This window comes from Aphelocoma coerulescens, chromosome 26, assembly GCF_041296385.1.
Source record: "Aphelocoma coerulescens isolate FSJ_1873_10779 chromosome 26, UR_Acoe_1.0, whole genome shotgun sequence".
Taxonomy (NCBI): Eukaryota; Metazoa; Chordata; class Aves; order Passeriformes; family Corvidae; genus Aphelocoma; species Aphelocoma coerulescens.
The window spans coordinates 3,263,522-3,282,518 of NC_091039.1; the positions used below are offsets into that span (position 1 = coordinate 3,263,522).

The following is an 18,997-nucleotide window of genomic DNA, read 5'->3' on the forward strand; positions in this document are numbered from 1 at the left end:
CTCCAACTCCCCAGGGAAAGATGGGACCGCTGCTGAAAGCAAGAATCTATCAGGATACCCACGGTGTTGTGAAGCTTTAACAGGGAAATATTTCAAGCGGTTTGGAGGCCCCGAGTAAGGAGTGACCGTGCCCCGAAGACAGTGCCTGCAGCTACTCGGGGTTCTAAAAGCGGCAGAGGAGCCCGGGCCGGGCCCTGGGGACCCTCAGACACCTGCGCGGCTCCCGCAGTCTCCGGGAGCGTTTCTCTGCATTCCCTGATGCGGACAAGTACAAGGAAATAGGGGGAGGGTGAGACAGGCACCGAATGCAGCCGAGCTTCCTCCTCTCCCCCGCGGTGGCTTCAGCCCGGCCCGGTGGGTGTAGTGGCGGGCTGAGGGGAGTGACAGGGAGCACACGCAGCAGCTCCGCGCCGCACCGCAGCCGGCCGCGCTCTGAGCCCTCAGGGGCCGCCGCACCGCGAGCTCTGCCGGGAACCGCCTCCCTCCCCGCTGCGACCAATCAGAGTCAGCGCAAGCCTGATTGATTTTTGCCCTAGCCAATCAGCACTCTGCCTGTCTGCACCCAATCAGATGCCTGGGGAGATTTTCTCGCCCAATGATAAACCAGGAGTGGAGTTAGGGGCAGGGCGCGCCCCGTCGTGAGCGGCGTAGGGATCAGCCAATCAGAGCAGGCGATGGCGTTGACTAATGACCAATGAGAAAAGGGGGCGGGAAATAGCAACTCGCGAGATTTTGAGAGGTACGATGGGAACCCACATCTAAGCGAGAGAGCCAATGGAAAAGGGCGGGGCGGGGCCGCAGTGTGACTATGGAAACTGGCAGATACGAGAGCCAATCAGAAGGCGGCGGTAAGTTCGGCCCAGTGTCCAATGGGCAGCGAAAATCCTCCCATGGTTGTACTGCCACGACTGACAGATGGAGCCGCCCAATCAGATCGCCGCGCCCTTTCTAACTGCCCAATGAGCAAGCGGAGCGGGGAGGCGCGCGACGGCGGCAATTCCCGCCCCTCCCCGCGGGAGCATGGGGCTGGTTGGCAGACCGACAGCGCGGCGGACCAATAGGAACGCGCAGCGCCAGACGGTAGGCGGGGCCTCCTCGCGGCGGCAGCCAATGGGCGAGGGCACCGCCCTGGGCAGCCAATGGGCGCGGGGGGGGCGGCGCGCGCTGCCGGCGCGGCTCCCAAGATGGCGGCGGGTGCGTGAGCGGGGCGGTCGGGGAGGCCCGGCGGGAGCGCGGCCGCCGCCGCCATGAAGGGCAAGGAGCGCTCGCCCGCCAAGGCCAAGCGCTCCCGGGGCGGCGAGGACTCGGCATCCTCCTCCTCCTCCTCGCGCGGCAGCAAGAAGCCGAGCGGCTCGTCCGGCGGAGGCGGCGGCTCCAACGGCGGGAAAGCGGCGGCGGCGTCCGGCGAGAGCAACAGCGGGAGCGGCCGGCGCGGCGCCCACACGGACAAGGGCGGCCGCGCCGGCAGCCGCGAGTACGAGACCGGTTCGGCGGCGGCCGCGGGCGGCGGGGGCCGGCACGGCTACAGCGGTAAAACCGCGGAGGCGTCGCGGAGCAGCAGCAGCCGCGGCGGCGAATCGCGGGCGGCCGCCGCCGCCGCCTCCTCCTCCTCCTCCTCGTCGGAGCCGGGCGGCGGCGAGTACAAGACGCTGAAGATCAGCGAGCTGGGCTCGGCGCTGAGCGACGAGGCGGTGGAGGACGGGCTTTTCCACGAGTTCAAGCGCTTCGGCGACGTGAGCGTGAAGATCAGCCGCCTCCCGCCCGGCGCCGGCGCCGCCGACGAGCGCGTGGCCTTCGTCAACTTCCGCCGGCCCGAGGACGCGCGCGCCGCCAAGCACGCCCGCGGCCGCCTCGTGCTCTACGACCGCCCGCTCAAGATCGAGGCCGTCTATGTCGGCGGAGGCAGCGGCCGCCGGCGCAGCAGCCGCTCCCCAGCGCTGCTGGACAAGGAGTCTCCCTACGGCACAGCGGCGGTCGGGGCAGTGGCGGCGGCCGTGCGGCACCCGCCGGCCGGGGCCGCACAGCGGGCGCTGTCCCCCGCGGGCAGCGGCGGAGCTTTGGGATACCGGGACTACCGGCTGCAGCAGCTCGCCCTGGGCCGGCTCCCGCCGCCGCCGCCGCTGCCGAGGGAGCTGGAGAGGGAGCGGGACTACGGTGGCTTCTACGAGGCGCGGGTGCGGCCGGCCTACGGGCTGGAGCGCGTGGCCGGCGTGGCGGCGGCCGGGGGATTCCGTGGAGGAGGAGGAGGAGGTGCCGGAGCGGCCGGTGAGGAGGAGATCAGCCCTGAGGATGACCAGAGAGCCAACCGCACGCTGTTCCTGGGCAACCTGGACATCACCGTGAGCGAGTCGGACTTGCGGCGAGCGTTTGACCGTTTCGGGGTCATCACTGAGGTGGACATCAAGAGGCCGGGACGTGGGCAGACCAGCACCTATGGGTTTCTTAAGTTTGAGAATCTGGACATGGCGCACCGGGCCAAGTTGGCCATGTCAGGGAAGGTGCTGCTGCGCAACCCCATCAAGATCGGATATGGGAAAGCCACCCCGACCACCCGGCTCTGGGTGGGCGGCCTGGGGCCCTGGGTGCCTCTGGCTGCCCTGGCCAGGGAGTTTGATCGGTTTGGCACCATCCGCACGATCGATTACCGCAAAGGGGATTCCTGGGCCTACATCCAGTACGAGAGCCTGGACGCGGCGCAGGCGGCCTGCACTCACATGCGGGGCTTCCCCCTGGGGGGGCCGGATCGCCGGCTCCGCGTGGACTTTGCCGACACGGAGCATCGGTACCAGCAGCCCTACCTGCAGCCCCTGCCCTTACCACCCCCAGCTCATTACGAGCTTGTGGCGGAGGCGGCTGCTTTTGGGGCTCACCGGGGAGCCCCCCCTGACCCTCTCCGGGGGGCCCGGGACAGGACACCACCGTTGCTCTATAGAGACCGTGACAGAGACCTTTACCCCGAGACAGAGTGGGTGCCCCCACCGCCCCCTGTGCGGGACAGGAGTAATCGGGCAGCTGCCTATGACCCACTGGAAAGCCTGGAGCGCCGCCGGGATGGGTGGTCCTTGGAGCGGGACCGCGGGGAGAGGGAATTGGGCAGTAGCAGTAGGGATCAGCCTAGGAAACGGAGGCTGGCAGAGGATGGAGGCCGGCACTTGGACCGCTCCCCTGACAGTGAGCGCTCCTCTTCCTCCCGAAAGCGCCACTGCTTGGCCACAACCTCTCCCCCGGATCGCAGCCCCGAGCTCCTCGGAGGCCGGGAGCGTTACAGTACTGACCCCGAGCGCTCATCCCGCTTGCTCCTATTGGAGCGACCTTCCCCCATCCGGGAATCCCGCCGGGGCAGCCTGGAGCGGGGGCAGAACGAAAAGCGCGACCGCAAGAATTCCGCGGAGCGGGAGCGGAAGCATCGCGCCGCCGCTGCCGCCCAGGAGTGCAAAAGTCCGGCCAAAAAGGACGAGCGGGCGGCGGAGGGCGGTGGCGGAGGCTCCCGGCTCAAACCTCCTCCGCAGAAACAGCAGCAGGACGGAGCGGCGCAGGCCGGGGCAGCGCCCAAGCTGTGCCTGGCTTGGCAGGGGATGCTCCTGCTGAAGAACAGCAACTTCCCGTCCAACATGCACCTGCTCCAGGGGGACCTCGGAGTCGCCAGCAGCCTCCTCGTGGAGGGAGCGACTGGGGGGAAAGTGGCTCAGCTCAAGATCACCCAACGTCTCCGTCTGGACCAGCCCAAGCTGGACGAGGTCAACCGACGCATCAAGGTGGCGGGTCCCAACGGATACGCCATCCTTCTGGCCGTGCCCGGCGCCTCAGACAACCGCTCCGCAGCCGGGGCTGCCGAGGCCGCCACCACCTCCACGCAGAGGCCGCTCAGGAATCTGGTGTCCTACCTAAAGCAAAAGCAGGCTGCTGGGGTGATCAGCCTCCCTGTAGGGGGGAACAAAGACAAGGAGAACAGCGGGGTCCTGCACGCCTTTCCGCCCTGCGATTTCTCCCAGCAGTTCCTGGACTCCACGGCCAAGGCGTTGGCCAAATCAGAGGACGACTATCTGGTCATGATCATTGTCCGTGGGGCGTCCTAAGGCCCTCGTGTTCTGTTCCCAACCCTGCCTACTCCTCCATGCAGCCCTTCCAGCGTGTGCCAGGTGCTATGGGATACAGCCTTAGCCAGCCCTGTCGTTATTTTAAATAGATCTTTGTTTGTAGGTGACTTTCCCGGCCCGATTTTCTGTTACTACATTTTTCTATAAAGGTAGAAGCCAGAGAGGTTGGTTAGGAGTAGCGTGAATAGGATATTTTGAGAATTCCCTATCAGTGGGGACAGCAGGGAGGCTCAGCCTGCTTTGATTTACAGAAAATAGAAAAGAAAAATAAGAAAAACTGGGGTGGGGGGGAAGGGAGGGAAAGAAGAATTCCCGTCTTCTTAATTTTGATTCATGTCCTTTTTTCATTTCATGTATTTTAAAGCAAGTCCCAAGAGCTCGTCCTTGAGAGAGCTCCAAACCCAACAGACCAGATTTAAAGCACTCAGTGGAAATGGAAAACCACACTTTAGTAACAGACTGGTGTCAGCTCCTCTTTTGAGTCCTTGAAATTCCCTGTCGGCCTCAGGCCAGCGGCCCTTTGGCCCACGGGATCCCTTCCCTCGGGAGCCTCAGTGGTTTCCCCGTTGAGTCACGTGGCTCGAGGTCGACGTTTTTCAGGTGAGCAGCAGCTGCTCTCGGGTACACAGCAGAACCCTGAATTCCTTTGTGGAAAGGGATTCCTTTTTCAGCCAGCCCCCCAGGTGCATGCACTGAAACTGGGCTTTTTACCAGGTGTATTTCCCTGATTTCCCGGTGTATCCCATATGTGCACTTTGGGTTTGTAGCAGTGACGAGGTTTGGCGAAGAGCTGAGGACTTTGTTACAAACCAGGAATGTCTTGTGCTCACTCTGGTGTGCAGGAAACAAGGAGGTGCTTTAAGGAGAACTTGAGTTATATCGTGGGGTTTTGGTTTTACTGCGGTTTTTTTTTTGTTGTTGTTGTTGTTGTTTTCCAAGAGTTGCAGGTTCAGTGGGGTCTGGTTCCACAGTGCAAACTCTGAGCAAGTAAGTGCTTCTCTCCAGAGATGCTTTTCATTCTGTGATAATTTAATTACATAAAAGTTCTCATTAACATTTTACCTCTTTGTTAATAGCAAGGAACTGCTGTCTGCTAGGGACTTTTCAGGTACAGTGTGCAGCGGGCATTACATGAGGTTTATCATGGGCACCTGGAGTAAAGTGGTTTTAGCATCTTGGAGAAATGTTAAAAATACTCCAAGACACCGAGGTTTGAGCTCGTGTTCTTGTGATTCAAGGATGAAACAGTTTGCAGGGTTGTTTTTTTTTTCACAGAACATAGTTAATTTTTTCTTATTTTTCCCCCAACCATTGGGCACTTTTCTCCAGCTGTCTCGGCCACCTTGGTAATCCAGGCATTTAGGGGGGAAAGAAGGGATCTCAATCCCTGATGGGATCTAATTCCATGATATTCTGTTTAACAACCAAAAGGATGTTGCAGCAGCTTCTAAACTGAGGTGTAAATCTGACTGTATCTTTTTACAGGCCCCAAAATTGTAATCTTGCACTTAAACCCAGAATGTAATCTTGCACTTAGCCATGTTTTCAGGGATTTGGGCAACGGAGAAGCGACGCTGCCTCGCTCGGTCCATGCTCCAGTAGATTCCTTGGATGATTGATGCAGGCATGAGTTGATTTCTGCTACAACTCGCACGGCAAAAATCAAATTCAAAGTGTGGAATAGGATGCGAATAGGAGATGAAGGAGGAAATGTCTTGAATGTATTTTATGGGTGTAGCTGAACTTGCTTGAGTTTCTGTCACAAAAATAGGAATTTTTGTTACTGAACCACCTCTGAGAGAGGGCTGTGGTTTAAGAGGGCTTTGATTGCTTTATCTGCCCGGAATGAGTGGACACAGTACCCCAAACCTGGTGGTGAACTGAGAATTCCAATCTGACAGTGTATCTTAAACACAGATCTGGTTTTTATAGCTGCTTTTCTTTCTAAATGAAAAGGTGAAAGCCTCATTTAATGCTCTTAAATTTGAGGGTAAAATCCAGGATTTCTGGGTTACCCTTCAATGTGAATGTAAGAGATGGCAGAATTCAGCTGTTCAGCTTACTATTAACAACGAGAATTTTTTGGAATGACACCGGAAATGCAAATCACTGTGTTTAAGGAGATACAGCGTATTTACCACTTACTGCAAAGAATGTTTTAATTGGAGCAGGTGCCTGTTGTGTGTCAGCAGGTGATCAATGCTGCCAGTGCTGCTTGCAGGGAGTTTTCTCATTGCATCTGACAGAAATCACTTGCAAGAGTTTTCTAGGAAAGAGACTCGAGCACCTGGGAATTCAAATCTGCCCAAAACCGGGAAAAAGAAGCACTAATGTTTGTGTTGGACACTTAAGGTCGCTGAGAGCAGCGTTTGTTCCGCTGATCCGCAGCAGGCACCTGCTTAAAAACCCATAAAACTTGGGGTCAATGTAGCTTGTCAAAGCCAGCTTGGTTTGGGAAGCCTTTTGGGAAGAGCATCCTGGGTGCACTTCCATTTTCCCTTGGAAAATCACGGTGTTTCCACCTGCTACTGGCTGTTAAATTGTGCCGTGCTGGAGGGCCAGAGGGAGCAGGCAAGGCTGTGTTTGACTCCAGGTTTTCTGGTTCTTTATTTAATGGAGCACCTGCTGCTTTGAATCTGGTTTATTTGTGGTTGCTGCTCTGTTTTGTAAGCAGGGATTTTAACACCCTTTGAGGGTTCTTGTGGCAAAACTTTGGCAGCTTTTTTTTTTTTTGCCGGCACTGAATTCCCGTGCTGCCGTCCCGGCCGGTGCAGCTGGGCAGGCTCTGCTTTCCTCCTTGGTCTGAGGTGTTCCCCATTGGAGCAACTGTCCACTGAAGTCAGCTTGGCCAGGGCTGAAGGTTTAGAAGCCTGTGGGTGATACCACTGTGTGCAGAGCAAACCAGATGTAGCAGTTGTTGGCTCTCTCCTTGTGTCTGGCATTACGTTGCTCTGGCGAGAGCTCAGTATTCCCTCCCAACCTTGTGTGCAGCTGATGTTCTTCTATTTCATTAGTGTGTTGAATTAGCCTGGAAAAAGGATGTCCTTTTCCTGAATCATTTCATCCGTGTGCTTTATGCTTTGGGGAAAGAACCTCAAATGACTCGTGGTTTTGTTTGAGATTTTAGGTAGTTGTTTTATTTCTTTCAATTGGAAACTTTGTGCAACTTCCTTGGCCTCCAGCCAGTGGCTTTGTTTGCTCCTGCCGAGCTGCTGCCACGGGAGCACCGAGGTTATCCTCAATCCAGAGGTTTTAGGGGCACAAATACCAACACATCCTTGTCAGCCTCACAGAGAGAAAAGGGCATCCTTGCCAGGCAGACAAACCTTGCCCTCTCTCTCTTTCATTCCCTACAAGGGTGTTAAAGATGGAATATTTTGGTGCCAACTTGCTTGGCCCCCGTGGAGAGCAGAGAACGAGTTTTAATTTCTTGCGTGGGTTTGGGAACCCTCTGGTTGATGGTAACTGAGGTGAAAGGCCTGAAGTATTAATGGGGAAGGAGGAGTGAATCAAAATTGTGAAGACAGGTTCAAAAACTCTGAGGACTCAGGGAAAAATGCCTTGGAAAATGGTAATTCCTGGCTCTAAGGAAAACAGTGTTGAGGGCAGCGCTCCTGGAGAGTGCTGTGTACCCAGAGGGGAAGAAATGGTTGCCATGTGGCTCTAGAGCTTTTGGGGTTCTTTCCCCTTTATCCCCCTGTTTACTTCTTTATAGCACCGAAGGGCAGATATTCCAATGATTGATAGACTGAACGATGAGGTGATTTTTGTATCAGGCTTAAAGCAGACCGGGTGGTGCAGAGAATGGTTCATTGAATATTCATCTTCCTGCAGCTCCGATTGTGTGAAAATGATGGCTGAGAGATACGGCTTGAATAGTAACAATTTTAAATTATATTGGGTGTGTCTTTGATTTGGCCTTTTCTTTAACATTGGCACTGTCTGCTGTTAGAACTGCGCGGCAAAACGAGAGCAAAAGAGCTGTGTGACACTACATTTCATGGTTTTGTTGATAAGTTGCCTTCAGGAAATACCCTGTGAGGAAAGTCAACCGAATTAGCAAGAATTGGGTTGGTTTTTCTCCTGGTTAATGATTTCAGTGTGCCCCATCAAGTGTTACTGCGAGTTGGGTAATCATCAGTACTGTAAGCCTAGTTTAATCCTGGTCCAAAAAGAAGCCCTGCACTACTTGTTTTGCATCTATCCCTAGAAGGTGACTTCATTCCGAGGTTTCATGCCTGTGGGGTGGTATTGGTGCTTTTTGAAGTCCAAGTAGAATATTCAGAAAGGCCTCGTAGCTCTTTATGTTCATCTGTATAACGTAGGGAGGGGAAAAACCCAAATCTGGTGTACACATTTGTATTGAAATAACGTTTTTTTTCCTCCTGCAAGCAAATCTGGTGGACTGCAGAAGACAACCGCATGGGATACCAAGCTCTAATGGACCTTTGGGAAGAGAAGCTGTGGCTTATGTGGAATTTCCATGGGCCTCCTGATGGAAGAAAGCTTATCTGTTTAGTATTTGTGCATTTTACTAAAATGGCAGCTTTAAAAAAAAAAAAAAAGTTGTGTATCTGCTATTGTGATGCCAATGCCCGTGTTTTAAGTGGAAAAAAAAAAAAATGACCTCTTTGCTTTGTGCTGTGTACACAAGATTGCTGGAAAAGTAAAGGAATACCCTTTTTATGGCTCACACAGCTTAAAAGTAGCTGTCACTCAAACATGCGCTCACAGTTGAGCTGATTTTGTTTCATTCTAAATAAATTGTTTCTTTTGAGGAAAATGGTTTTTCTGCCTGGAAGTGAATTGACGACAAACGTTTGGCCCCTGTGTTGGCAGCGGAGGGGTTCCTGCTGCTGCTGCCCAATTGAGCTGATAGTTGTGGGTCTTGAGCAAGAAGCAGGGAGAGCACCGACACTTTCGCGTTGACCGACCTGTGGTACCAATCAGAAGGATTCTAGCTGATTGCCTTGCTGTGGCCCCCGTGTTTGCAGTGAAAAAGGGGTCACTTGCTGCGTTTCTCCTCAGCGGGACGGGGCAGCGGTGCTGCTGCTGGCACGCAAGAAGCAGGGAAGCACCGCCCTGCGCCTCGGAACGGTGGCCAAGTCTGGGGCTTCGCTGGTTGGAAGAGCTGGAGTTCCTGAATTTTAAGTTTCTGATTTATTTTGTTCACCCAACATGTTTGCCTTTAGTTTTGATTCTTGGTTTTTTTTTTTAATTTTGAAGAAAAAAAGTTTTGAAATTGCTTTGAATCTTGCACGTAAAACCTTTGCACCAAAATTGCCAAAAGAAAAAGAGAAATGAGTCCTTAAAAGTGTTTAAATGCTGTTAATAAAGCCTTTCCTGCCGTACGCGAGGCGATCCTCCATCTCCAGGGGCTTTTCAGCAGTTGTGGGTTTAGTGCTGAATGGATGAAGAGTTCCTGAGAGCTGGAGGCGGTAATTTAAAACCTTTGCGTGGTGTCTCAGTGCCTTATTTTGACCGGTTTTGAAGCCAGTTGGTTCCACACGCCTCGGATGTGCATGTGCCCTGCTCGCGTCCCGGCCCCGCCGCGCGCTCCGTGCAGTCGCTCCCGGTGTAGTACAGATGGGGAGAGGAAAAGCCGGAGGCGGCCCGAAAACGTTGTGTGCTGTAGTTCTCCTGTCCCGGGGAGCTTTGGAAGGCTGTTCCCGTGCAGGAGCACAACTCCGTGTTTGCTGCAGGAGAGGACCGCGGCCGTCGCCTGGAAGCTGCCACTGCTGCATCGTCGGCTTCAGGAGCTCTTGGTAGAATTCTTGTGACGTGCCATGAAGACACCTTGAACGGCAGCTTGCCCTGTTTGCCTTGACATACTTTAACCTCCATGGATAACCCCCTGCAGCCGGGCAGGATCTTTGCTAGGCTGCAGATGCCTCTCAGCCGACGGATGCTGTGGTTGTGCTCTGCGAGGTGTCTGTTCCCGGGGCAAAGCGCTGTGTAAATCCCTAAAACAGGTAAGGGGCTGGAAGAGGTTGAACTGAATTGTAATGTCAAAGAAGATTGTTGTTCGCCTTTTGTTGTCTTGGTTCTCCAGTTGATTAATGCTTACTAACAGTGTTTGGTTCAGTCACCCTGCTGCTCCACCCGCTCGGGAACGGGAGCGAAGGAGCCGACTCTTGGATGCGCTTCCCTGTTTGTTGGGGGGGTCCCGTTAACCAACGGCACATAAAGCTACGTGTTCTCAGCTTGGCAGGCTGGAGCTGTTGTTTTGACTTCATGAACTGCTTGAATTAACACTGCTTTAACCCAGAATAGTGTTTATAATTTGTGTGTGTCGACAAGGAAAGCCAAGGCGATGATTTGGCAAATTATCTGTGTTTACGGGATGCTGGTGTAAAAATTTAAATGAAGCTGTTTGTTGTAAATGGGAGCAATTGTAGCTATTGCTGGTAATGAGGGAAGGGAATTGGAGAGGGGAGACTCAGGAGATGCCTTTTCTTTTAGAAGTTGGTGTTTGTAGTTAAAATTCCTATTTTTTGCAATGTATTTCTTGTGCTGTTGAGATACAACCTCTGGATCTCCTTTGAAGTGGTGTACCATAGGTCTGGGGCTGGTAGCAATAATGGGAGATGTGTTTCAGCCCCTTTGCCTCAGCTGGGGGGTTGATGCTGACAGGAGATGGGTGATCTGTTAGTGTACCCCCCAAAAAAGGGGATGTTTTTGGCAAGCTGGTCACCTGCTCAGGTATCCAGGTGTTTGTGGCAGGGCTTGGGCTCTGTCCCACTTTTTGGCTGTGCTTCAAAGTGTCAGTGGCTGTTCGAAAAGAGTTCTGCCTCTCTGAGTCAGATTTCACTGTCTGTTTCACTGGGAGATAGTTCCCTGTCTCCTTTACATTATGTATTTATTCCAGAGACTCGGAGGTATCGTGGGATGTGGTGTGGGATGGTTCTCCTGCGGTCGCTTTGTGCCAGCGAGTTGTTTTTCGGGTGCTGGGTCTGCCCCTCTGCCTTCTGAGGGGCTTAGAGGGATGCTCCAGTGGCCAGGTAGAGCCAGGCTGTTGTTAAAACCAGTCTCTTGGAAGGGTTAAGTGCTCTATATGCATCATATTAATTTGGCTAATGAGACTTCTGGGGAAAGTGGATTTATAACGAGAGCCATTTAATTAACTGCACTGCAGCAGAGAGTGGTGCGAGCGGATTAGATGGGAGCCGGTTATTTGAATTCACACTTTTTTTTAGAACTGTGCTTTTACCAGCTGCAGCTGAATTAATAAGTTTAAAACATCAGATGGCCCAGATTCTGCTCTTGGCCAATACCAAGCTTGTGTTGGCCTCATGCTGCTGGTTTACTATGAAATGGAAAATGCTCTTGGAGGATACGCTCCCGCCTCGTGTGCCGAGGGCTGGGGCAAAGACCAAAAACGGTTTGGTCAAACAGGCAGAAAAGCCAGGGAGAGCAGCGGAAAGGCTCTTGAGCTGATGGCTTTGTGATTCCCGTTGTGTCTCCTGCGGTTATTGGCTCGGAGCCCTGTGCCTGAGTGTAATTAGAGCTGCCTTGAGAACTGGGTGAGGTAAACTCCTAAGACAGAGTAAGCTCTGAGGGACCGGGTCAGCGGCACGTGCTGTGATGGGTTTGACAGGAGCCTCCTGCTGTTCTTCCTGTTTGTCCATGTGCTGCTGGAGGTGCCTGTAGTAGGAGCAGAGAACACGGACGGTGGCACAAAGGTCTCCTATTTTTTTCACCCTTTGTCTCCCGCTCCAGGGATGTATTAATTAAACGTGGCTGGAACCTGGGGCTGTGGGTGCTGTCAGACACGCTGCTGGTGCTGTGCATTAACGAGCTGCCACCTCCCAGCCCACCTCCTGTGGCCAGGCTTTTGGGTTTGAGCTCATGTGTGTTGTCCCAGGATGGGGGTGGGATGTGGTCGGCTCCACAGATGAGCGGATGAGCTGTAGATTAATTGTGGGTCACGGCTATTTCATCTCCTTATCCGCCTGCCTTGACCTTCATACCTAGTTCTGCAATTGCATCTGAAGATCGGGCTGGAGATTTTTAGCTCTCTTCAGTATTTCCTGTCCCCAGATCCAGTGAGAGGTCAGGCCAGCGTTGAGCAATGCACACAACCTGACCCAGCCCTGAGCTGGCAGCTTTCCCTGGCGTTTCTGCCCTTTGTGCAGGCGAACACTTGGATCCTCCAGCCGCTCTCCCCTGTCAGATGCACGTGCTGCCTTTCCAGGCTGTGCCATCGCACATTTCAGATGTGTCTGAGGACACACGAGGGGTGAGAAGGGTTTGAGTGAAGGGAAGCCAGCGAGGTCTCCCGGGGTGGTTGTTAAGCTCTGTTTGCCCACGGAGAGGAGATGTCCTTTGGGCCATGGAGGTGTTTGCAGCTTCCTTGGCCAAGGGATTGCTTTGGTCAGTGCCAGCCTGAGCTGTTCCAGCTCTGATGTGGGCAGAAGTTCAGGGCAGGGTGAGGTCTTGAACCACCTGAGCTGCTGTTGTTGAGGCTTGTGGGGAGCACATGGTGAGAAAAGGGGATGTTGATGTTTCTCGTGCTGCTCCTCTTGGGTGGATGAAGACAGGACTGTGTAGGAAAATACAGAAGGGACTCTTTATCAGGAGCTGGAGTGACAGGACAAAGGGGAATAGATTCAGCTGAAAAGGGGGAAATTTAGGTTTGTTATTGGGAAGAAATCCTTCCGTGTGAGGAGGCCCTGGCACAGGGTGCCCAGAGCAGCTGTGGCTGCCCCACCCCTGGAAGTGTCCAAGGCCAGGTTCATGGTGCTTGGAGCAGCCTGGGACAGTGGAAGGTGTCCCTGCCCATGGCAGGGGGTGGAACAAGATGAGCTTTAAGGTTCCTTCCGACCCAAACCATTCCAGGAATCTGTGATTCTAAGACCTTGTGTTCCCCCTCTGCCAGCGCAGTGTTCCCCTCTGGCACTGAGGTGTAGCCTGTTCGGAGCTCTCGGATATCTGAGAGTGCCTTTGCTGTTCCTCCTGGCACTCAGAGCTGAATCCCAACAGCAGCTGGAGGCTGGGAGAGCCCAATCCCAGATACCCCATCCCTGTGACCGCCCTTTTGTCAGCCAGGGTGGCTGTGACTCCTTTGCAGCTTGAGCAAAGGCTTGAGGGGCTGGAGCTCGGTTTATTGGTGTTCTCTCTGTCCCTGGGGTGTTGTAAAGACACCCTTTGCCTCTTTCTTCCAGAGTACAATCCTGGCTCTGTCTTGCCCACGTGAGGAATATCTGTAGGGGAAAGTTTTGCAAGGCTTGGTGGTGGCTTCAGAGGCAAAGTCTGCTTTGGAAAAGAGACTTTGACCCATGAATTACTTCTGGAATTGTCCGTGGCCATGAGCAAGAGCTCCCATTCCCTTTGTGGTTTCTGCAGGCTGGAAAGTTTTCCCATGAGGATCTCAGCTAAAGCTAAATCTTCTGGGTTTTCAAACATCTGCTTTAATTTTTGTTCATTAGAGCCACTGGTAAGTTCCCGTGGACTTCAATGAAAACCATGATATCTTTAAAGATTTTTATTATTCTTTTTCTAACACCTCCCACCTCCTGCGAAGGCTTTCAGCTCCTTGGAAGTGAAACTTTTTAATTCAGGCTCTGGTGAATTGCAGCCTAATAACGCTCTGCATGGTAAACACGGCTGCAGGACGTGTTCCAGGCAGGGGGGGGGAAGCCAGCACCAAAAAAAAAGAGTGTTCCTGTTATCAGTGTGTGTGAGGGCGAGCAAACAGCCCAGACCACACGCGGTATCTGCCGAGCAGGGCGAGGGAAGAACAGCCACGTTTCCTGTTGCTGGAAGGCCCTGTTGTCATATCCTTACCCAGCTATTTTAAATTGCTTTTGGCTTTCTTCATGTGGCTTAAGGTGAGCACAGGAACCTCAGCAGTGTTGGTAGCTGAAGCTCCTTGTCTGGGGTGTGCTCTGTGCTGCCACAGCTGTGGAGTAGCCTCTTGCTCCCCTTTAAAATGGGAATTATGTAGATTTTCCCCCCTGTGGTTAATGAGCGTGCTGGGAGCTGTGGCAGGAGCAGCTTCGCAGTGGGTTTGGGTTCAAACAACCGAGGTGCCTGGAAAGGGTCAAAGGGAGATCCCAGGGGTTGGGTTAAACCCAGAGTTCTTGCCCCACACCCTGAGGGGTGTGTGATTCCCAGACAGCTCTCCAAGCAAACCCAGAGCTTGGGCACGTTGGAGAAACAACCGAAATAATCCCAGCCCAGCCCTTGGAGGGAATTTCATTGTGAGATAAAGATTGTTCCTTATTGTATGATAAGCGTCAGGATCGACTTCCTCTGTGCCCAGTGCCTGTGTTTATCTGCTGTTGGCATCTGAGGAGTGCTGGGAAAGTCACAGCCTTGGTTTTTAGTAGGTTTTGGTTTTTTATCAAGGGCAGAGCCTGACCAGGGAGAGGTTGATTTTGTGTACTTAGAAATGGCTGAATCTGTGTTTTAGGAGCTCTGTCCTGCCTTTCAATGACCCAAAACACAGAACAAGGAAGGGAAACCTGCAGCTGATAGCCAGGACACTCAGGGGTGCACAGTGGCTGTATAAATTAATAATATAAAATAATTCCAGTGGGAATGAGGGATGCAACGTGCTTCCTGATGTGATCTCCGACTGCACCAGCTTCCGTAGCTTTGATAGACCCGAGCTGAGTCTTAGCAGCTTTTTATCCTGGCACGTGGAACATCACTTGCAGCAGGTTTAAGACCCAGCAGGTGCCCACCCCATAACTCAATCCTGCCAGGACGCCTAGCAGGCGTTGGGAGCAGGTCCTGGAGGCTACCCAGGCTCCTCCTTCAGGATTACACCTGGGAATAAATCACTGACTGACAATGGAAAAGCCTTTCCTTCCAGGGAAGGATGGAACCCCTGCAGCCCAGCTGTTGGGATGACACAAGCCCAGGAGTAATCCTTACCTGCCATGTCTTGGTGGAGGAGCCAATTCCATGTTTTCTTCTTGCTTTCTTAATCCTGTAGTGCTCAAATTAATCAGGATTCGGGGTATCAGTCCTCTGTCTGTCAGTGCTCAGAAAACTAATTATCTAAATGAAATTGTTAAGGGTTTTTTTTTTCCCAAAGGGACTCAGGTGTTGTACCAGGTCTTTGTTGGGATACAGTGAAAATTGGAGGCTGTGTTCTTGGGTTCCTGTGGTCACTCGGATTCCTTCCAGCCAGCTCTGGTTCCCTGCAGGTCACTGGATCTTTTGGAGAGATCTTTAGTGTTTGGTTTCTCTGCACCATGAATTTTGGAAGGTTTTTAAGCCCATGAATCCTGGTTAAAGTGCTTCCAAATGCGGTTTCCCATCAGGATCCAGCTGGCCACAGCACATTATCCCCCGTGCAGAGGATGAGCTGGGCAGGGAAATGTTCCCCTGAGTGACTCAGGGCACAGTGCTGAGCCTGGCATTGGTTTTCCAAGGGGTTTGATTTCTTGTGAGTGAAGTTATCTTCTTGGAAAGATCCAGGAGGTTGGTGGTGATTTCTTTCCAATGCAAAGTGTGGAGATGCTGCTTGTGAGGTACACGAGGGTTGGAAGGCAGGAGGGATCCAGTTCTCCACTGCCTTTCCAGGACCAGGATGGCTGGGGGAGCATTTAAATGTCTTTAAACAAAGCATTTTTCATGCTGAGGATCATTTTTAGCTGTTGCTGCTCATTTTCTCTACCGCAGATGAGTGAGGGAAGGATTTCCCTTGAGGAAGGGAAAAATTTTGAGGAATAATTTCTGCATGGAAAGGGTGGTCAGGCCTTGGAAGGAGCTGCCCAGGGAGGTTTGGAGTCCCCATCCCTGGAGGTGTCCAGGGAATGCCTGGAGGTGGCACTCAGTGCTCTGGGCTGGGGACAAGGAATCAGGCACAGGCTGGACTCGATGATCCAGGAGGGCTTTTCCAACCTTAATGATTCTGGGATTCTGTGGAGGGAGTAGGGACAAAAGGGATTTTCTACTGCACCTCAGACTGCAGCTTTTAACCTCATTTGTGTCCCAGCAACCCCTGCTCTTGCATTTCTCCACACACCCTGCGCTGTTCTGCACCGTGCAAAAACAGCTTTAGGAAGTGATTTGCAAGGTGACTTCAGTGGGACCAGTACCTTCTCCTGGTCTTAAAATCAAAACTCAAACACAGTTAGAAGGGAAAAAGGGATTTTACCTTTGTATTTAAGGATCCTTAGGTGCACCACGTCCAGGTCGAATGCACCTCAATGCACACCCCCAAAAGATCTGGTATATCATTATAGGTGTTACTAATTAGCAGATCTATCAAACATTGCCCAGTGAGAGGCTCAAGTGAGCCCCCCTCCCCAAGGAACCTTCCCCTGGATGGTTCTATCTTCATTTACAGAATGTGTTCTGGAGAGGACCTTGGGGTCTGGGGCTTCTAAGACATTTAGTCTCCTAATTTAACAAATAAGCCTAAGAATGTAGGCTAAAAACCACTAAGAATACAAAAAGCTATAAAAAGGTATATAAAAGGGGTATAAAAGAAAAGGCAAAAAATCATCATGGCATCAGGATGGGAAAACCTTCCTGCAGGCAGGGGTTCCCATCCTGCTCACTGTTGGTTTGTCTCATGCACCTGTTGTATCCTGCAAGTAAATAACTGCCTTTGGTTCTCAGAGCTGCCAGGGGAACTAAAGCCCCTCTTCTGTGCTTGCCTCCCCAGCACGAGCTGTGAGCAGAGAGGTGTTTGACCAGCAGCCATCACCCTGGGCCTGCTCAGTGCAAAGACAAAGGTTTGAAGACTCTTCTCACCCCTCCCAGCCCACTGGCAGGATGGCACAGGGCTCCTGGAGGAGTTTCTCACTGTGGGCATTGGTTTCCTCAGCAGTTTTGGATAGACACGAGGTAATTGTGGCTGGAGAAAGGTGCTGTGCCTGCACAGGGTTATTTTGGGGGCAAAAAAAGGCTGGTGGTGCTCATCCATGGGGTGGGATGTGGGAAATGGGAGCTCCTGAGCTGTTTGCTCCTCTGCAGAAGGACAGAGAGGCAGGACAAGCACTCCCATTTTGCTAAATAAGGGTAAAGAATTGGTGACTTATTGGTCTGGTGGAGAGGCAGGGGAGGAATCTCCTTGAGATCCTGGAGGTTTGCAGGGGAGCTTTGTTGGAGCAGATGGGATGGGAGGTGTGGACACCACATCCTGCCAAGTTGTTTCTTGGTGGTAGAAGAGGTAAAAATATCACAGGGCTTGTGCTGGAAGGAGGAAGGTGTTGAGCAGAGGCTTCATTTACAGGGAGCAAAGTGTAGGGAAAGGTGTTGGGATTGTGTAGAGCAGGAGCAGCAGGGTGAGGAGCTGGTGGGGTCCCTCTTTGCATCCCCACACGGCTCTGGTCACACTGTTAAAAGCCAAAGCCAAAGCACAGCTGCTCTTAGGGAGGGGCAGAGCAAGTGGGGGTTTAAAGCTTTAGGATTGGAAAACCTGAAGCCAAGGCTCTCACACAGTTCCTGTTACAGCAGCAAAGCAAAGCTGCTGGTAGTGTTTGATTTGGGAGAGGGAGAGTGAGGAGCTTTAATGTTTCAAGAGGTGAAAACATTTTTCAATGAAAGCTTCGTCCCTGCTGCAGAAGGTCTTGGCTGAAGCCTTAGTGCAGGATTGGCTGAGGACAAGCCCCTGTTCATCCCCCTTCAACTCCCAGTGCCTTAAACCCCCCAGAAATGATAATCTCATCCAGAAATCCTGGTGGCTTGGAAAATGCCCCCCAGGGATCCTGCCCTGGATGCAGATATTGCCTGGTCCATCCAAATCACAGTGTTGGATGCTGAGGTTGAAGGTGTAGAGGGATGATGATTAAAGGGTAAAAGGACCATTCCCTGCCTGCAGATTCCTGGGAGAAGCTGTGAAACAGCTCATGAAAAATGAACTCTTTCATGGCACTGATATTCCCCGTTGCCTGTAATTTTCCCCTCGTTTCAGCACAGTTTCTTTGGCACTGTGTAAGGGCTGAATTTGGCCCATCATCTGTGCAGGAACTTTCTTACCTGGGACAGTGTTTGAGCTCCTTAAAACTGTTACAATATTCTGTAGCTTTTTATTAAAAATAGACCAGCTAATTTGGGGCTTGAAATAACCCATTTCACAGTTTAAAGGGCTGTTTCTGCAGGGGAAACAACTCTCTTGATGGCTTAATATTAAAAAAAGGGATGAGGAAAAAAAAGGGTGAGAAAAAACATAGGATACTTCAATCTCTTTACAATTTAATAATTTAAAAAAAAGGAGAGGTGAAAAGAAGGAAAATGCCAATGGTTGGAATAAATATCCCAGGTTGACATCTTAATTTCAAATGTCTGGTGATAATGCAAAAAATTGCAGCTTCACTACTGGAGAGAAAGGCAGAGCTGCTGTATTGTGTCTTATCCACCCAAACGAAATCTCTGGGGTGCTGGTTGAATGCAGCCTCAGCACTGGAGCTGCCTGTGTGTGTGCCTGGAATCCCAGGGAGTCTCTGGAAGGTTGGGAAGCTGGGGAGAGAAGGGCAGAGGAGGCCGAGGGGTGGCTTTGGTCTCTGACTTTGCTGTGTTGTGGTTCTGGCTTTAATTAAAACTGGGCTTGCCTGCAGGTGCTCCGTGCTGTGGCAATAACTGTGCCTGGGAGATGGAATGGCCCCACTGCAGCGTCCTGCCCGCAGGGAGAGGGGCTCCTGGAACAGCTGCTCTGAGGATCCTCGTGGAAGTACCATCCTGATCCCCCTGTCCCTGCCCTTGCATCCCTCCCCAGGGCTGAGTGTTTGTAGCTGAATAGAACGGGCTGAAACCTCTGGCTGTGCTCTGGCACCTGGAGCTCCTTGGCTGCTCATCCCACGAGGTGAGTCAGCTCTGCTCCAGGAGGGACGGAGCTGTCGGGCTGAGGATTAAATGTGAGAGGCAGAAAAACCCAGCTCAGGAGCAAAGGCACAGTGAGACCCAGGTCCACCCACGCTGTGGGCTGCCTTTTCCCCATC

General features: G+C 52.6%; 1 protein-coding gene across 3 annotated transcripts; it reads left to right on the forward strand.

Annotated features, from left to right (window-relative positions):
- The first annotated feature begins 1,179 nt into the window (after positions 1 to 1,179).
- RBM15 (RNA binding motif protein 15) lies at positions 1,180 to 18,915 on the forward strand. 3 transcript variants are annotated; one of them, XM_068996021.1, is made up of 5 exons: positions 1,180 to 4,139; positions 4,462 to 4,697; positions 8,490 to 10,069; positions 16,723 to 16,904; positions 18,617 to 18,915. In XM_068996021.1, the coding sequence occupies exon 1, from the start codon at positions 1,248 to 1,250 to the stop codon at positions 4,074 to 4,076; it is 2,829 nt and encodes a 942-aa protein (XP_068852122.1). In that variant the 5' UTR covers positions 1,180 to 1,247; the 3' UTR covers positions 4,077 to 4,139; positions 4,462 to 4,697; positions 8,490 to 10,069; positions 16,723 to 16,904; positions 18,617 to 18,915. The 3 variants fall into 3 exon arrangements, 2 of the variants coding, with proteins under 2 accessions (XP_068852122.1, XP_068852123.1); XM_068996022.1 differs by lacking the exon at positions 4,462 to 4,697; XR_011146673.1 differs by lacking the exons at positions 1,180 to 4,139; positions 4,462 to 4,697 and adding an exon at positions 4,704 to 5,084.
- Positions 18,916 to 18,997: the final 82 nt, after the last annotated feature.

Excerpts from the sequence above, each read along its gene's own strand:
- RBM15 (XM_068996021.1), top strand. The coding sequence starts at position 1,248 with ATGAAGGGCAAGGAGCGCTCGCCCGCCAAGGCCAAGCGCTCCCGGGGC.